The following is a 15,672-nucleotide window of genomic DNA, read 5'->3' on the forward strand; positions in this document are numbered from 1 at the left end:
CCTGTGTAGTCTTTCTAATAGTTAAAACACCGTTTCAGTAACCCTAGGAGTTTCTCGTCATAGTCATACTAGCTTAGCAAGCTAACAGGTTCTTCTCTATTGGAAGACTGTAAGGTGGTAAATCTCTACAGCTTCTATTTATTAAGCAAAGTTTAAAAACACTGGAAGGATAAGTGCTGATGGTTCCCTTTAAAAGTTATTCTTTGTCAAATATGGGGGTAAGGTCTTAGGGAACTTTTAATACAAATGAGAGTTCACTCACTAGAATTATGGCTCCCCCTAAAAAAATACAGATGATTTAAAGGTACTTTTTGGTCATATTAAAGGCGTTATGCTTTTAAATTCAGTTCTAAAACATTTTCTATAGACATTTCCTCCAGTGACTCTTCAATTAAATATGCAGTAGCAACAGGAGTCTCCCCTCTTATTACAGTGCAAAGTCCCAAAGGAATCTGTTAGGTGGGGGTTGTTTATGTGAATAGAAGAGTCAGTGGTTGGAAAGCTATTAAAGGTAAATGAAATTGTCCACAGGACGCGTCTTGTTCCGAGATGTGCCCTGTTACTTCAGTTCCCGTCTAGTTTGCAAAAACTTGAGCTGTCGTCAGATAAAAGGTTAGTTATCTTCAGTTACCCTACTATATGACATAGAGCAAAGATAGTACAAACAAAATCTTGTTGAAAGAATTGACTTTTCTCTATCCTTTGAAAAAGGAATACACAATTAAATGTGTGTCATTCTTTCAGTTATTTCTCATCATCACTACAGCTTTTGAAAACAATTTTGTCGGTAATGTCTTGAGGTTTTTAAGTTCCTTGTTCACAGCCTGGGCTCGGGCTTTCTTTTGGACCAAAACGATGAAGGCGCTGTTCCCTTTACAGACATTGTTGGGTACCTGACTCTAAGCTCAGTAACGTTAGCTCCTTGATGGTTGAAATCAAGAACCCTGAAAGGAAGGGCTTCAGGCTTCCTCTTTGATGTATGGAGGATTCAGACTTGGGTGAGAACCCTGCAACGACGGACTTTCAGGAACACTGCCATTGGCTTGGCCACGTGATATTCTTATTTATCAGTGACTTCTGGAATGTTTGGGAAGACTAGTATATGGACTCTGCTTAGAGAGAGCAAATAACCTTTTACCTGGTTAGAGGTCTTTACACGGTGATGGTCTTAGTTGTAAGTTTGATGCTTCTGTAATCTTGGGGAGGTTAGCTGATCTCAAGTCTTACTTGGGAGACGGGGGTGCTTAAAGTCCCCCTGTGTTGGGAACTTGTGTAGAGGGGACCAGAGCCTAGCTCCTCAGGCTCCATGAGCCTGAACCATTTGGTTGCCATTTTTCCTGGAGTGCAGGGGTTCTTTAGTGTCTTGGAGGCTTCCAAAATGCAAACCTAAGAGCACGTAAGGCAGACCTCTTTATACTGCTTCCTTTCTGATGCCCAAAGGCTTCAGTTGCCCTGCTACGTTCCCACTTTACAAACAAGGCCTTTTGCCAAGAATACTACAGCCCAGCAGCTGAATTAGACGAGGAGCACTCCTCAGCAGGAGGGTCACCTGCAGAGAGGTTTGCAGTCCTTTGGCCTCCGTATAAAAAATCATTTTACAAAAGTGAGTTGGGAGGTTTAATGTTTTTGTGTTGGTGCCAGTAAAAAAGACAACAAGAAACAGGAAGCTTCTTGGCCTGATAAACGTCCTGGGCAGAGAATAGGAAAGAAGCCAGAGACACCAGCTCATGTCATCAGCTTCAGCTAAAGACTTGGAATATCATCTCCAAAGAAAATCTAGCTTAGTGCTTTTGCTGTATTGTGGGCTTCGGCTATTACCCTGCACCTGTATGGACACACAAGGCTGTGGTTTCTGGTGGAGACTGGAACATCAGCTGCAAGGTTGCCTTTAGAGTGAAGACGGTCCATCCTAGAGGTGGTTACAAGAGGTCTTCTGTAAGTCAGATCAGTGGGGGCAGTACTGGGGGCTGGCGGTGGTGAGGGTGATGAGCCCATCTGTTCAGGGAGAAACTTCCCCTCCCTGGCCTTTGTTAGCCTTTCCATGTTGGTTCTTTGACGGGCTGGGTGTTCTTTTACACGGAGCAGCTTAACAACAGACCACAATCACCATGGCACCCTGTCAAGGCCAAGTCTGAGGTACCGGCTGTAAGAGCAACAACATACGTACCAAAGATTGAAACTTAGAGCCCCAAAGTGGGAACTGCTTTCCCGACCGCTTCTGGCAGTACATGCACAGGCCTGGGTGGGAGGACAGCAGGCTAGCGAGGACCTCCAGGGTCCACGCTCCAAATCCTCGAGACACTTTTTAATTAGCAGTTTTCTGGGCTTTTGCATAAAAATAGAACACAGTAAAAACTAATTTAGTAAACACAACAGTAGAAGGAAGCATGAGTCATTATATCACCACCTGAGAAGTTGAAAAACGCTGGTTTAACGGGAAGTAGGGACTGTCGGTGATGGTCCAAGCCCACCTGTCCCGTCAGCTGGAGCCCACAGTTCACCCAGAGTAGTAAGGAATGTCGTCAATCTACAGGGTGAGACTGGAGCCAGTGCTGGAGCAAAGGCTGTGTTCACAGAGAAAGGAGCATACCTCCTGCCTTTGCAAGCCCCAGGCCCCTAAACCCAGGCAGTACAGGGGTGCCAGGGCACTTGTGTTGGGGGGAGGGCTCCAGTGGACACGTTCTGGGCAAGGCTGGCCATCCATCTGCTGACCCCTTTCCCCCATCCTGGAGGTTTTGCTTCTGCCCCCTCTCCGTAACAGCGTGGCACTGGATTGGTGCTGCATTGTTCAGAGCCTACTGCCATTCACTGTCAGCACCTCTCCCGAGTACCTAATGGGGCCGCGGTAGGCTCTTCTCCTTAACTTTAACCAAAAAGGTCCGTTTTGCAGCTCAGGATGGAGCCCGGTGTGGTGGGGTGATTATGATGCTCACTTTTCTTGCATGTAATTTTAAATTAGTTGAAACATTTCATGTCTTCCAGCTTGGCCTCAAAGGGAAAGTAGGGCAGAAATGAAGCAGTGAGAGTTCACTAAGTACCAGGTACTTTCATAGAAAGTAGAAGTTTTTCCACTGAATCCTCCTATGAAGATTAAAATAGCAATCATCCCCACTTTGCAGATGCCTTCACTGAGATGAAATAATAAGGGGAATTGTCTACAAACTCACATCTATTAGGTTTAATTAAATATTCTTAGTATAAGAAAATATCAAAGGGAAAGGAAAATGCAGCCCTAATAGGATGAGATTTTGGTACTAGCATTCACAGCAAAGCAAGGGCTTTAATCACTAGTTCAAGGTTAACCTAACTGTTAATTGTCCCTTCACTATTCAGTACCCAGACCTGCTTCAGGCCCCTAACAGCATCCTTCTCCCAGGCAAATAGTTTGGAGGGTCATACTCAAGGATAGTTTGGGTTAGTCAGCCTACTTTTTCTGGGCTGGGAAAGAAAGATGGGACTTGAGCTGGGTCCCATCCAAAAAGGCACCCTTGTCTGACAGTATTTATTATAGGAGTCTCAATGTGTACTTTCTGTTTGATTTCCAAAGGCATCTGTTCCGGTGATGTTACCCCACCTCCTTGGCTGGTCCTCTTGTCTGTAGGCAAGGCCGCAGGCCCACCTCCACCTCTGACGGGAGCACATGCCAAGGACTCTGGCCTCCTGCTGGCATTGTGAGAAAAACCTTCCAAACCGAAGGTGAGAAGGGCAGCCAACCCTGCCACCCCTCACCCTGGGAGACATAACTGTGAAGGGACAGAGTCAACTTTGGGGAAGAAACAGAACCTCGCCTGGCTTGCTTTTCATTTAAATAAATTAACAGGTTTTCTTGCTTACTATTTATTCTAATGAAAAGCCAGGTGAGATTCTGTTTCTCCCCCAGAGTTGTGTGTGTGTGTGTCCATGAGGGCAGATAATTTTTTTAGCGTGCACTCAACATTTGTTGAAGGAAGCAATTTCCCTATGACCAAAATTCTGTTTAAGTTCTAAAACTCTTGCCTAAGATTTGCATTTATTCTTACTCCTACAGAGCTAAAAGATATCCCTAAATTAGTCAAGAATGAGAGCCATGACTAGATGACAGATCTCAGACCCCAGAAGTTGACAGTCTCTTTCCAGACATAAGAGTACGCAGCGCCTGACATACAGGGTAACAGAAATCTCATTCCAGATGCAACAATGTGTATTTTCATAGCCATTTACTACAGATAGCAAAGCATCAGAGGGTAGGCAGTAATTGATAGTGTGATTCCTCCCCTTGCCCGTGCAACAGGTAAGCCATAGGTCCAAATAGATCCTGGAAAAGTTCAGAGGGAATCCTTTCCTCTGCAAAGGTAGAGGATTGATCAGGTGGGCCACAGACACAAAGGGATGTTTCAAAAAGCCATTTTCTGGATAACAGAGCATCACTGTTAACTAAGCACCCTAAACTGCTGTTAGCACTTGCTTCTCACAGGTATTGAGCCATGTCTAACAGAAAAGATTCCCTCGTAGACATTACTTGAAGGGAATACTTTTACCGTGTCCCTTCCGAAGATCTCACTTGGTCCTCACCCTGTCTTGGGCAGGACTGTATATATGAAGATGCCAGTATCTTTTAGCTTACATCTAGTGTGAGCTCCTGTTTGAAAGCTAAGAGTACGCCATTTTACCTACACCCCAAGGAGTGCTGCAATCTGCAATGCAGAAAATGAGATTTCTAGCCCATTTTTTCCAGGAAAACATAAAGGGTGAAATTACAAAATTTGTAATTTGTAAAATTCTGGTTAATTTTATAGGTAAGATAGCCACAGAGGTTGTAGTGGTAAGTTGAGAAGAAAAACAGGGGCAGCTTAAACTGAGGAAATGAGAAGATGGTATACCCATTAGAAAATGGTATCAGAAAATTGGACTTTGGTTAACTAGAGAAGTCTTCAAAATTAAGCTGAAGGAGATGGGGAGGTGAGGATGCAGGTAATCAGTCCACAATTTAAGCTTGCTGTATGCAATGGATATGTTCCTGACAGGAATACTATTTTATTGGGACATTTTATCTTATAGAGAAAATAGAATTCATGATGAGAAACCTGTAGAAAACGTATTTTGAAAGTGAACAATCACACTCCTGATTTTTCACTTTATAATTTGGTTTTTGAAGCCTCATAAATCTATACAGATGATAATAGAAAAAGGCTAGGCTACTTTGAGGAAAAGAAGAGGGGAAGGCTCATTAAGCACGTGCTTGGCCCTCTAACATCTTAATCCTTACCTCTGCTTTGCGGTATTTCTGTGATCTCCATTTTCCAGGTAAGGCAGAGGGAGAGAAGTGGCTTGTCCAAGGTTATACTCAGAGACCTGAGATCCTGTTTCTTCCCATGGGCCCCCCAGTGGTCACTACAGATTACAGCTGGACGCTGCACAAAGATGTCCGTCCATCCAAGGTGTGCAGCCTGGCTTTAAGCTTGAGCCAGGGGCACGAGTCACCCCCACCTCTGCCCCCAGACACTCTGTTCCCACCACCAGCTCTCCTCTTCTTCTCCCAGTTGTTCAATGACCCGGCTTTACCAGTAGATGAAGCTAAGGCAGGGTCCACTGTCTTATTCATCACCATCCCTGGGACCAGGCACCCTGACGAGTGAACCCTGCTGTGACTGGCTATTACATTGCTGTTCCCCAAGTGAAGTCTGTCTCAGTATTTATGGCTGGAAATAAATAATAATGGGTACTAACTAAGAAAGAGGAACGGGAAGGGATAAAGAAGAGATACACTCCCTAAAAGGGGGCAGGCAGTTAATACCCGAGTTTCAGGGCAAAGCAGCATTGCACTGAAGTATTTCTGGAGGGGCTGTGCGCATGGCCATTCCTCCAGTGCAGAAGAGCAGCGCTTCAGGCCCCCGCCAGAAAAGGGGCATGTGGGCTTCCCCGGTATCTGGGAGGGCCCCGGGGGTCTGCGGATCAACTGGCTGCCGGGACCAAGCTGTGGGGTCTTGTGTGGTCAGTTTTAAAATAAAGGCAAATGCTTTTTTGTAGGCGGCCTCCTCCCCTGAGCTGATGATGAGGCTGAGGTTTGACTCTCACTCAGCTCTTAAAAATAGGACTGTGTGGCAGTGGAGTATATGGATGGCATAAACTTCAGACAGAAATAAGGAAATAGGGGATCTGGTTTGCATCAGTGGGGGAAAAAATGACCACAAAACAAAATTACACTTAAAGGTACACTGTTGAGAAATCCGAATTGTAAAATCTACTACCTGCCATTATTACATCAACATAAAAAAATACACATTTTTAACAAAAAGTCTGACTGATATTCAAAAACCAAATAAAAAAGGGCATGATTTATAAATACATAAATATCCATGCATACTTTTACAGTAACAGCTACTGGAAGAAGGAGGAGACCTTTTAAAATGCCACTTTCAGCTGCCTCTCCCCTCCATGTTGATAGTACCAGGAGTCTTAAGACACCTTCTGTGGCCAGTGTCACATTCATCCCAGCCTCCTTTGTAAGCCTGTAGCTGATGATGAAAATGTGATGACTCTTCTGCCTTAGCGTTGATGCTGAAGGGAAAAAAAAAGTTACATAGCCATGTAGTCCAGTGAATTGGATTCATAAATTAAAATACAGCAGTGATGCAATATTTATGTACTACTCAGATGGTGAGTAGACTCAGAAATTATTAATCTTCTACTACATACAGAAAATTCAGCAGAACACTGACCCATACCATCCATTTGAAAGCCAGAACCTAATTTTTTTGTCTTGTCATTTGTGATCTGTAAATGTTTGCAATTTAAAGTGGTAACAGAAATACTTCAAATACAACTTTTTTCCTGGCATGCTCTGCAATGAAGGGTTCTAAAAGCAGAACCACACAAATACTTACTCTAAATTAAAATCAGTTGAATCCAGGTAGTAATTCACAACATTCCACATTGAGTCAGGATATTTAGGAAATGTGAAGGTTATCTATTTCTGGATTTCACACTATTAGAAACTGTAAATGCTTGTCTTCAAAAAGTGGTGAATTAAAACACATTCTTTCTGTGTACTCTCTAGCACCTTTGATAAATTTAAACTTGGCTTGAGACAACTTTTAAGCAGGGTGGGAAGAAATCATTTCGACTGTCACCTTGTATTTGAATGGATTTCCTTAACATCTAGCAGTGCAAATGAATCAATCTGAGAGTCTTTTTAGTAATCAGAGTTTTTAAGGTATGACGTATTTCTTAATTAAGCCTGTAGCGCCAGTCTTTTATGAAATGAGAAAGTAAAAGTCCTCAGTGAAAGCAAAATACGAGAAGCCTTTCTCCTTTTAGGGGAATGCAGGATCACCTAAAGAAACCATCCTTAGTCCAAAGGGAAGGAGATGCCCTAAGCTGTCTCTCCAATTTCTAAGACAGACCATAACTACAGCAGCACAACAGCTGCCACTGGCTTTGGCTGTGGCAAGTATGGACTTGGATACCTGGCGTTGGCAGGTGATTCACTCACCCTGGGCACCAGACAACACACTGGCCTGTGGGGTCAAGTGTGCTTTTCTGGCTTCCAGTAGTGGATAAAGGGGAAAAGGTAGCTCCACTGTGCGTTTATCTTAGGGATACAAGACAAAACCTGATTTAACTGAATACCATAAATACCTGCCACCTTAGAATCACATCTCCTTCCACCAAGGGAGTGGCTGCTCCATCACCTTACAGCTTGCCAAGACTGGACATAATGCACAAAAATGAACTTTCTTTTTTTTTTTTAAGGAGGGCGCAGCTCACAGTGGCCCGTGTGGGGATCAAACCAGCAACCCTTGTGTTATCAGCATCGCGTTCTAACCAACTGAGCTAACTGACCACCCAAAAGAACCTCTTGAAATGCAGGCACATTTGTTTTTCTAACTTCTCTTTCACATTTCATATACACTTTCTATTCTGTCACTTTCCGTCTTGGATAAAACTGTTTTCAGGGAAAATGGACAAGTAATTAAGTTGACAAATTCTTTGAGCCAATAATGACAGCTTCCTAGTCACTCCTTCCTCTTTCTCCTTAAGACAATGCCTTGGAAATAATAATGCTGACAGTCACAGTAATGACACCCTGAGAGAGCTGCTGCTTATTTGTTAATTATTGCTCATTAGTGGGTAAAGCTGGTCAACCAGAGGGACGTGCCCAAGGGATGGCTGTTAGATAACTGAAATTGTTCGTTCAATATATTTGTGTTTGAATCCCCTTCTTTCAAAAGAAAAATCATACGTTGCAACTATTTGACAAATACCTCCAGAGACTAAAGCTCACTTTTCTCAGGGGGAAAAAAAAAAGTTGGACAGACAGGGGAGATGTACTTGCCTCAAAACTGCAGAATAGCCATAAAGTATTTTTAAAATCTTACCTTAAAGTGCTTTTGTCCCTAAGTCATCTTTACTGTCCAGTCCTGAGACACCAACAATGACAGGTGATTTCGTTTCTACTTGCTAACTAGCTTTAAAACCCAACTAAACTCTAGTTTTAGAGCTAAGGACCAATTCTAGGCAGAACTACAACAGACATTTTCAGGTGTGTGGCTCAACGTCAAGGTTTTTTATTTTTATTTTTGCCTCTGGGCTGGCCATGTTGCTTAGGTTTGCTAGCCTCTGTTATATGCAAAAACCTCCGGCCAGGGACAAAAGAACTGCTGCGAAGTCCCCACAGCTCTCTCCACTGGGCTCTCAAGGTCGCCTTCGATGGAGAGGGACAGCCTTCAGCACCACACAGGTCTGTCACGGCACACAGATCAGATGACTCGCTCTCAGGAGGGGCTTATCTAGAACAGTCTTAACAACTGGCAAAACTCTGCACCCTCTAAGTACCTCACTTTTCAGGATCAAATGAGTTTCATTTTCAGTGGCATCAAAAGTCTAAAATTAAATTTAGTTACTAAGAAAACAGAAGTTGTATTTGAAAGCAGTTGAAACACACACATGTAATCCAAAAGTGCTACAGAAGTCTAGGCTCCCTACAGGCTTCTTCCAGGTAGTTAGGTGCTAACGATCAGCCTGATGACAGTTCAAGGATACCAAGGTTCATGCCTGAGGACTACTCTGGAGGCTAACACTGCAATGATGGTCAAAATGAACTGCCACAATCTCAGGGCAGGGCGTCCTTATCCTTTTGAGGTTCAAGACTATTTTACAATGTAGAACAGAGACCCTTCCCAACACACACACATACGCTGCCTCACACAGGTCTATGGATAATGTTAGGGACATGCCTATCAATTACAAAAGCGCCTTGGCCTCCCCTGGGGGCTGCAGCCCAAATATCATGAAATGACTTGATCTTTAATAGCCCGGCATGACTGGAAAGAGTATCGCTCAAGGCAGAAGTAGACGGTAATAGCAAATTGATGTGCAAGGTCTTAGGGAGGACAGAATACCTCTTAGGGGCAAAAAAGCAAGGAAGGAATCTGCCACGAGCAGTTAGGAAGTAATGATTCACCCTATTCCCTGCCTACCCCTGCCCCGCGGGGTACACTCAGGCAGCCAGCAACCATCTAGCCAGCCCGTGCGGGGCCCAGGAACTGCACCACTCTGGGGCCCTGAAGGAATGATCGCCCAGAGATTTTTTTTTAAGTATTACATGAGAAGATCCAAACAGTCACAAATCTCCCGTTTACATGGTTCCCTGCCGAAAAACAGTAGCCTCCTGTTAACAGCAGATTTTAAAAATAAAACAGCCCCTTGAACATCAACCTGAAACTTTTGATTCCAGGTTTAGATTTTAAGATAAAGAGTACTTTTATAGGAAAACTATCTGAAATCAAGTGGGCTGTGCGCTGTTTGGGGCTGCAGAACTTTCTGGGCAGCTGAGGATTTGATTGGTTTCTGGTCACCACACAAAAGGGAACCTCTTTATATGCCCTGCCTTCCAAATAGGGTGAGGCAAGGGCTTCCCTATGATTCTGAGAGCAGAACTAATAAAGAGGCCAGCAGCCACTTACCCTATTGCGTTGGTTAATTTTGTAAGCATTTTCTGAGCACCTTTTCTGGGGTACACCTATACTAGATTTTGGAGTTAGAAAGACTAAAACTTTAGGCACCACCTCAAGAAGCTTACAATCTGCTTTAAAAGAGGCCTGGGTAAAGTGCTAAAGAAAGAAATTTTTGGAGACCCAAGCAAATGAGAAAAAGCATCTCTTGGGGAATTCTGAAGAGTAGCTAGGTTGCCCAGCCCCATCACTGGGGCTTCTTTCTGCCACACTCTCCATGGCTCTAGTCCCGGGATCCAGATACCAGGCTCTTACAGGCACGGCCTCATATCAAGCCTTGCAAAATAGGATATGTGGACATTCCTCCATCTACATTCCAATCAGCAAGTAAGTTGGAGAGGTCAAACGAGACTGGTCAGGCCCTAACCTGCCGGGTGAAGGATGAGTTAATGTTACCAGCAAGACTTTTTAATAAGTGGGAAACTAGCCAACATTTTCTTTAAAAATCAAGCAAGAAGCTCAAAACAATGTTCCTAGAGGAAATGAAGAGGTTGAGTGTATGTGTTACTCCACCAACAATGCATAATTTATCACACTGGGTTGTTATCTAAATATAAAAAGGTTTAGACCAATTACAGAAAAATAAGAATGAAAGGGTTTAGATCTTTGGGTAAACAAGCATTCAGGAAACAATATATACTCTAATAAATCATCATAAACACAGGGGCTGTGAACTTTGTACCATTTCAAAAGCACTTGGAAATCCTGTTTACCTTTTTCATTAATTCACTTCTGGTAGTAAACTGTGGCAGGTCTTCCACTTCAATCCCATCAGCCATTTCCATCACCTTATCTAAAAGGTCTTTGTTGTAACTGCATAATAAAAAGTAGTAAGGTTAAAAACCTTAGAACAATTACCTGTCAGTATGGGGCTAACAAATTGCAGGCAATGGGACTATAAACTCAATTCTTAGAGGACGGATTTGCTACCACAGGACAAACCAATGCATGTTCAGCAGCAGGTAGTTAACAGTTCTTCCTGCTTGGGGATACAGAAGGGGCTCCAGGAATGCCAACAGAGCAGGTGTTTCAAATTTACAGAACAAACAAAAAAAGATTTACAAAAATAGAGGCACCATACATCTGGCAGTGCATATTCGTGGGTGTGGTACGAGGGCCAAAAAATTATTTTGAACACATGGAGTGTAGGTCTAATGAAAATAACATTGTTTGTTCATTGATCCAATTTTCTGACATTTGCCAAATCTTGGATCCTGTTAACCAGGATTTCCTAGGGCCACCTAGAAAGCATAGAAAAGGGATGGATACGACTGGCACTGCTTCCCCAAATCTTGTCCTAATAACCCCCAACATCTGAAAGCAAAACCAAGCTGCTGAGGGCAAGAGGGGCCACGTGACCAGAGTCACAGACATAAGGAGCACCGAAGCCAGGACTAGCCCGAGTCATCTTATCCTCACACAATTTCAGGAAACGCTAAAATAAAAAGATGTGGGAACCTCCAGATTTTCCACCTTCTCCATGTTGGGATAAAGGAGGGTGCAAGGCATCTTGTGATCATTCTCCTAAGAGGAAAGGCAGTGAGGCAAAGGCTGGCTCTTGCTCAGGGTCCAGAAGCCTGGGGAGTGGGGAGGAAAAGGCCAGGACCACAGATTACATCCAGCTATCAATGGTTAAAATTAACCAATCCTGCCCGAAGCTGCAAGGTCCTAGGACTGTCCCCTCCCCCTGTCTCAGCTTCTTCATATGTAATTTGGGGCATCCCAGTTGCGGCCGGTTTCCGTCTCTGCACTTGCCAGTGAAAGGAGCTCATGGACTCAAAATGCACTCTGCCAGGGTGGTTGGAGCGAATACCGCCAATATCAATAACAAGGGTAACTTGAGCGCCCAGCAGCTACTGAGCTCTCGCTCGACGGCAGCTGTACCAGGTGCTTTTCACCCTTTAATACTGCGGTCATCACAACTCATTTTCCAAGGGGTGGGAGTCGGCCGGAGGCCTGGCCCCGGCGGCTGGAGGTCGGGGGCAGGGTCACGCCTGAGCGAGGCGACGGATCGGAAGGCAGGGGACAGGGCCAGCGCGCCGGCGGTGGTCCGCACCTGCAGCCCAGGAAGAGGTGGTTGGCCCAGACCATGGAGAGGGACAGCAGCTGGTCCAGGCGGCCGCCTCCGTCGGGCGGGTCTCGGTAGTCGGGCAGGTGGCGCAGGATGAACTCCATGCGGGCCTTCCATTGCTTCTCGCTCTCCGAGTAAGACCGGAACTGCTCGGCGAAGTCGGTGGCCTGCCGCACCCCCGACACCAGCTCCTCCACCGCGGCAGCCGCCTCGCCACCCACCATGGCGCCCTCCGCCGCCGAGGGCCGGCCGCGCCCGCCGCCTTCCCGACACGCACTGCGTCACCTCCCCGCGGCTAGAGGGGCCCCGGCGGCCGCGACTGCTCCCGAGAAGCGGCCTGGAGCGCCCTCGCCCGGCGCGGCGGCCTGACCCGCGCGACCCCTCGGAGCTCCGCGGCCAGTGGCTGATGGGCGCAGGGGCCGGTCCCGGTCGACCCCCGCGGGGAACCGGTAGGAAACCTGAGGCCCCCAAGCGCAGCAGCGGGGTGCGCTCTCCCCTTCGGCAGCTGGACGCCAACCAGAGCTGTGCTGTGTCCTTGCCCTGGGGGTTCCCTGGGTACCCGCCGGCAGTTGAATTTCCTCTGTTTTGAGGACTTACATGTGTAGCTGCTCTGGGTCTGCCTTTGATGCCCAGAGGTCTCCACACCCCACCCGGGTTGTGACCCACCTTGGTGGAGTGAGCCATCCATCGAATTAAATACCTGCCAGGCCCTTTGCCAGGTGCTGGGGTTGCCATGAGAGCAAACTCAGAGCCCTGCTCTAATGAACTTTACCATGTACTGGGGGAGGCAAACATTGGTGACATGCCTGCTGCTCAAGTGACAATTTTCAACGTTGACAAATTTTAATAAGGAAAGGACCAGAGTGCTGGAAGCATGAATCAACAAGGGACCTGGCCCAGACTCGGGAGTCAGGAGCGGAGGGATGAACAGGAGTTAACTACATAAAGAGGAGTAGGCCATGGAAAGAGAGCCTGGCCTGGTAAGAGAACTGCGACCAGCGTCCTAGAATAGGGTACAGTGGAGAAGATGAGGCTGCAAAGATCGACAAGGACAGGAGGCCATGATCGGGACTGTGGTCTAGATTCTGAGAAGAATGGGGGAGCCACTGAAGGATTTTAACCAGAGCAGTGACATGTGTTTCCAAAAGATGTTGGAAGGAGCCAGAATGGATGTGTCCAGAGGAGATGAGCAGGTGAGCTGGCAGGACTCCACTGTCTGTTCTAGGGGCAGGTCACAAACTCCTGGAGAGACAAAAGCACTGTTGTAAGTGGTGAGTTTCCCATCCCTGGAAGCATTCAAGTCCAGTAACAGGAAAATCACTGAGCCTCTATTAACCTTGAGAGCGTATTGACCTAACAGGCTTCCTCATCATTACCTATTAGATATGGGGTGGGGTACAGAGCCCGGCCTAGCATCCAGGATCTGGGGCGCCAGTGTAGGCCCTATGTTGTGAGTGGGGCCCAGAGGCAGAGCCAACTATGTGCCCTCTGCTGCTTCTGCAGCTTCTCATAGGATGTCAGGGCCCCCAGCAGGCAGAAACCCCAGAGAGAATGGAAACACCATGCAGACTTATGAGTAGACTCTGCCTGCAGACCCAGCCCTGGGCTCAGTGATGTCCCATTATGGTTAACAAAAGGGAGTCACGCAATTCTCACCCTGGTGAGCAGGGAGAAAGTGAACAGGGCTGTGAAACCACATACAGACTCAGCTTCTCTACAGCAATCAGGAATATGTGCCCAGAGCAGGGGCTCCCCAAATTAAGTACAAATCACATCTCCTGAGGGGCTTGTTAAAATAGCAGATTCCCAGGCCCATCACTGGTTGCTCAGAGTCAAGGCCTTAGGTAATTGATTCTACCTGCGGCTCACCAAACTTTGAAAAACACTGAATGTTGATAAGGGTTCTCTGAACCAAATGATTGGTCTCCTGATTATACCATGGAAATAGGAACCCTGGCTTTGTAATCAGCAGCTGCAGTTATACAGTTAACTTGGCCACAGGGGTGTGAAAAAGCTAAGGGGTCATCCCAGCACAAGTAGCTTGTTTAGAATCATCTTTGACAATGACGGGATAAGCATATATGTACCTACATACAAACATACTGAGACATGCATGCAGATTATAAGAATCCCAAAATGTACAAATAGGTATTTTTTTATTATATGAAGTTGTTAGCATTATACTTTCAAAATGTGAAATAGTCTAAAAATGTCAGTATTAACATTTTACAGGACCTTGTATCAAGTTCAATTACTGCTGTTTATTGTTTCTAACTTGTATTTGTGATTCAGATATTCTTAGAGTGGAGTGCTTACTTATATAGACAAAGATCAGTTTTCCTACTTTATTTTTTAAAGCATCTTTATTGAGATACAATTCAAATACTATAAAATTCACACATTTAAGGTATATAATTCAGTGATTTTAGTGTAGTCACAGATTTCTGTAACTATCAACACAAATATAGAACATTTTCATCACCCTAAAAAGAAAGTCCGTACCCATTAGCAATCACTCCCCTTTCCTCCCAGCCCCAGGCAACAACTATTCTATTTGTCTCTATGAATTTTCTACTATGCACATTTAACACAAGTGGAATCATATAATATGTGGTCTTTTATGACTGACTTTCACTTATATAATGTTTTCAAGGTTTATCCATGTTGTAGCGTGTGTCAGTTCTTCATTACTTTTCATGGTTGAATAATATTCCATTGCATGGATATACCACCTTTTGTGTATTGATTCGTCAGTTGCTGGACATTTGGGTTGTTTCTACATTTTGGCTATTATGAATAATGCTGCTGTGAACATTCACATACAAGTTATTCTGTAAACATGTTTTCAACTTTCTTGGATATATAGTGGATTGCTGGGTGTATGTTCAACTGTCTGAGGAACTTACAGATTGTTTTCCACAGTGTCGACGCCATTCTACATTCCCGCTAGCAATGCTTGAAGGTTCCAATCCAATTTCTCCACACCCTTGTCAACACATTATTCTCCCCTTTTTTGAGCATAGCCATCTTAGTGGCTACAAAGTGTGATCTCACTGTGTTTTTGTTTTGTAGTTTCCTAATGATGTTGAGCATCTTTCATATGCTTATTGGCCATTTGTATATCTTCTTTGCAGAAATGTCTATTCAGACCCCTTGCTCTTTTTAAAAAAAAAAAAAAGACTTTATTTCTTTAGAGCAGTTGTAGGTATGCAGCAAAATTGAGTGGAAAATACAGATAGTTTCCGTATGCCGCACCACCACCACACACACACACACACACACACACACACACACACAGCCTCCCCCACTGTCAGCTTCTCACACCAGAGTAGTACAATTGTTACACTGACACATCATCCAAAATCTATAGTTTACATTAGGGTTCGCTCTTGGTGGTGTACATTCTATGGTTGTTGTTTTTTTTTCATTCTATAGATTTTGACAAATGTATAATGACATGTATCCACCATTTTAGTAACACACAGAATAGTTTGACTGCCCTAACAATCCTAAGTGCCTTTAGAAGAACAAAAGTTTTTATTTTGATGAAATCCAATTTATTTTTTCTTTTACAAGTCATGCTTTTTGGTCCTATCTAAGAAATCTTTG

General features: G+C 44.8%; 1 protein-coding gene across 1 annotated transcript; it reads right to left on the bottom strand.

Annotated features, from left to right (window-relative positions):
- Positions 1 to 4,162: 4,162 nt before the first annotated feature.
- On the bottom strand, positions 4,163 to 12,354 carry CDKN2AIPNL (CDKN2A interacting protein N-terminal like). Its single transcript, XM_081035934.1, has 3 exons — positions 12,049 to 12,354; positions 10,706 to 10,805; positions 4,163 to 6,537 (listed from the first exon to the last, which is right to left on the bottom strand). The coding sequence occupies exons 1-3, from the start codon at positions 12,285 to 12,287 to the stop codon at positions 6,526 to 6,528; spliced, it is 351 nt and encodes a 116-aa protein (XP_080892060.1). The 5' UTR covers positions 12,288 to 12,354; the 3' UTR covers positions 4,163 to 6,525.
- Between the last annotated feature and the right edge of the window lie 3,318 nt (positions 12,355 to 15,672).

Source organism: Rhinolophus hipposideros (genome assembly GCF_964194185.1).
Source record: "Rhinolophus hipposideros genome assembly, chromosome: 23".
In the NCBI taxonomy this organism is placed as follows: Eukaryota; Metazoa; Chordata; class Mammalia; order Chiroptera; family Rhinolophidae; genus Rhinolophus; species Rhinolophus hipposideros.

What these genes read in the sequence shown, in the direction of transcription:
- CDKN2AIPNL (XM_081035934.1), bottom strand. Translation starts at nt 12,287, where the DNA reads ATGGTGGGTGGCGAGGCGGCTGCCGCGGTGGAGGAGCTGGTGTCGGGG. An exon ending in CACCTCTTCCTGGGCTGCAG is followed by an intron (nt 10,806 to 12,048) that starts GTGCGGACCACC and finishes TTTATTATGCAG; the next exon opens with TTACAACAAAGACCTTTTAG.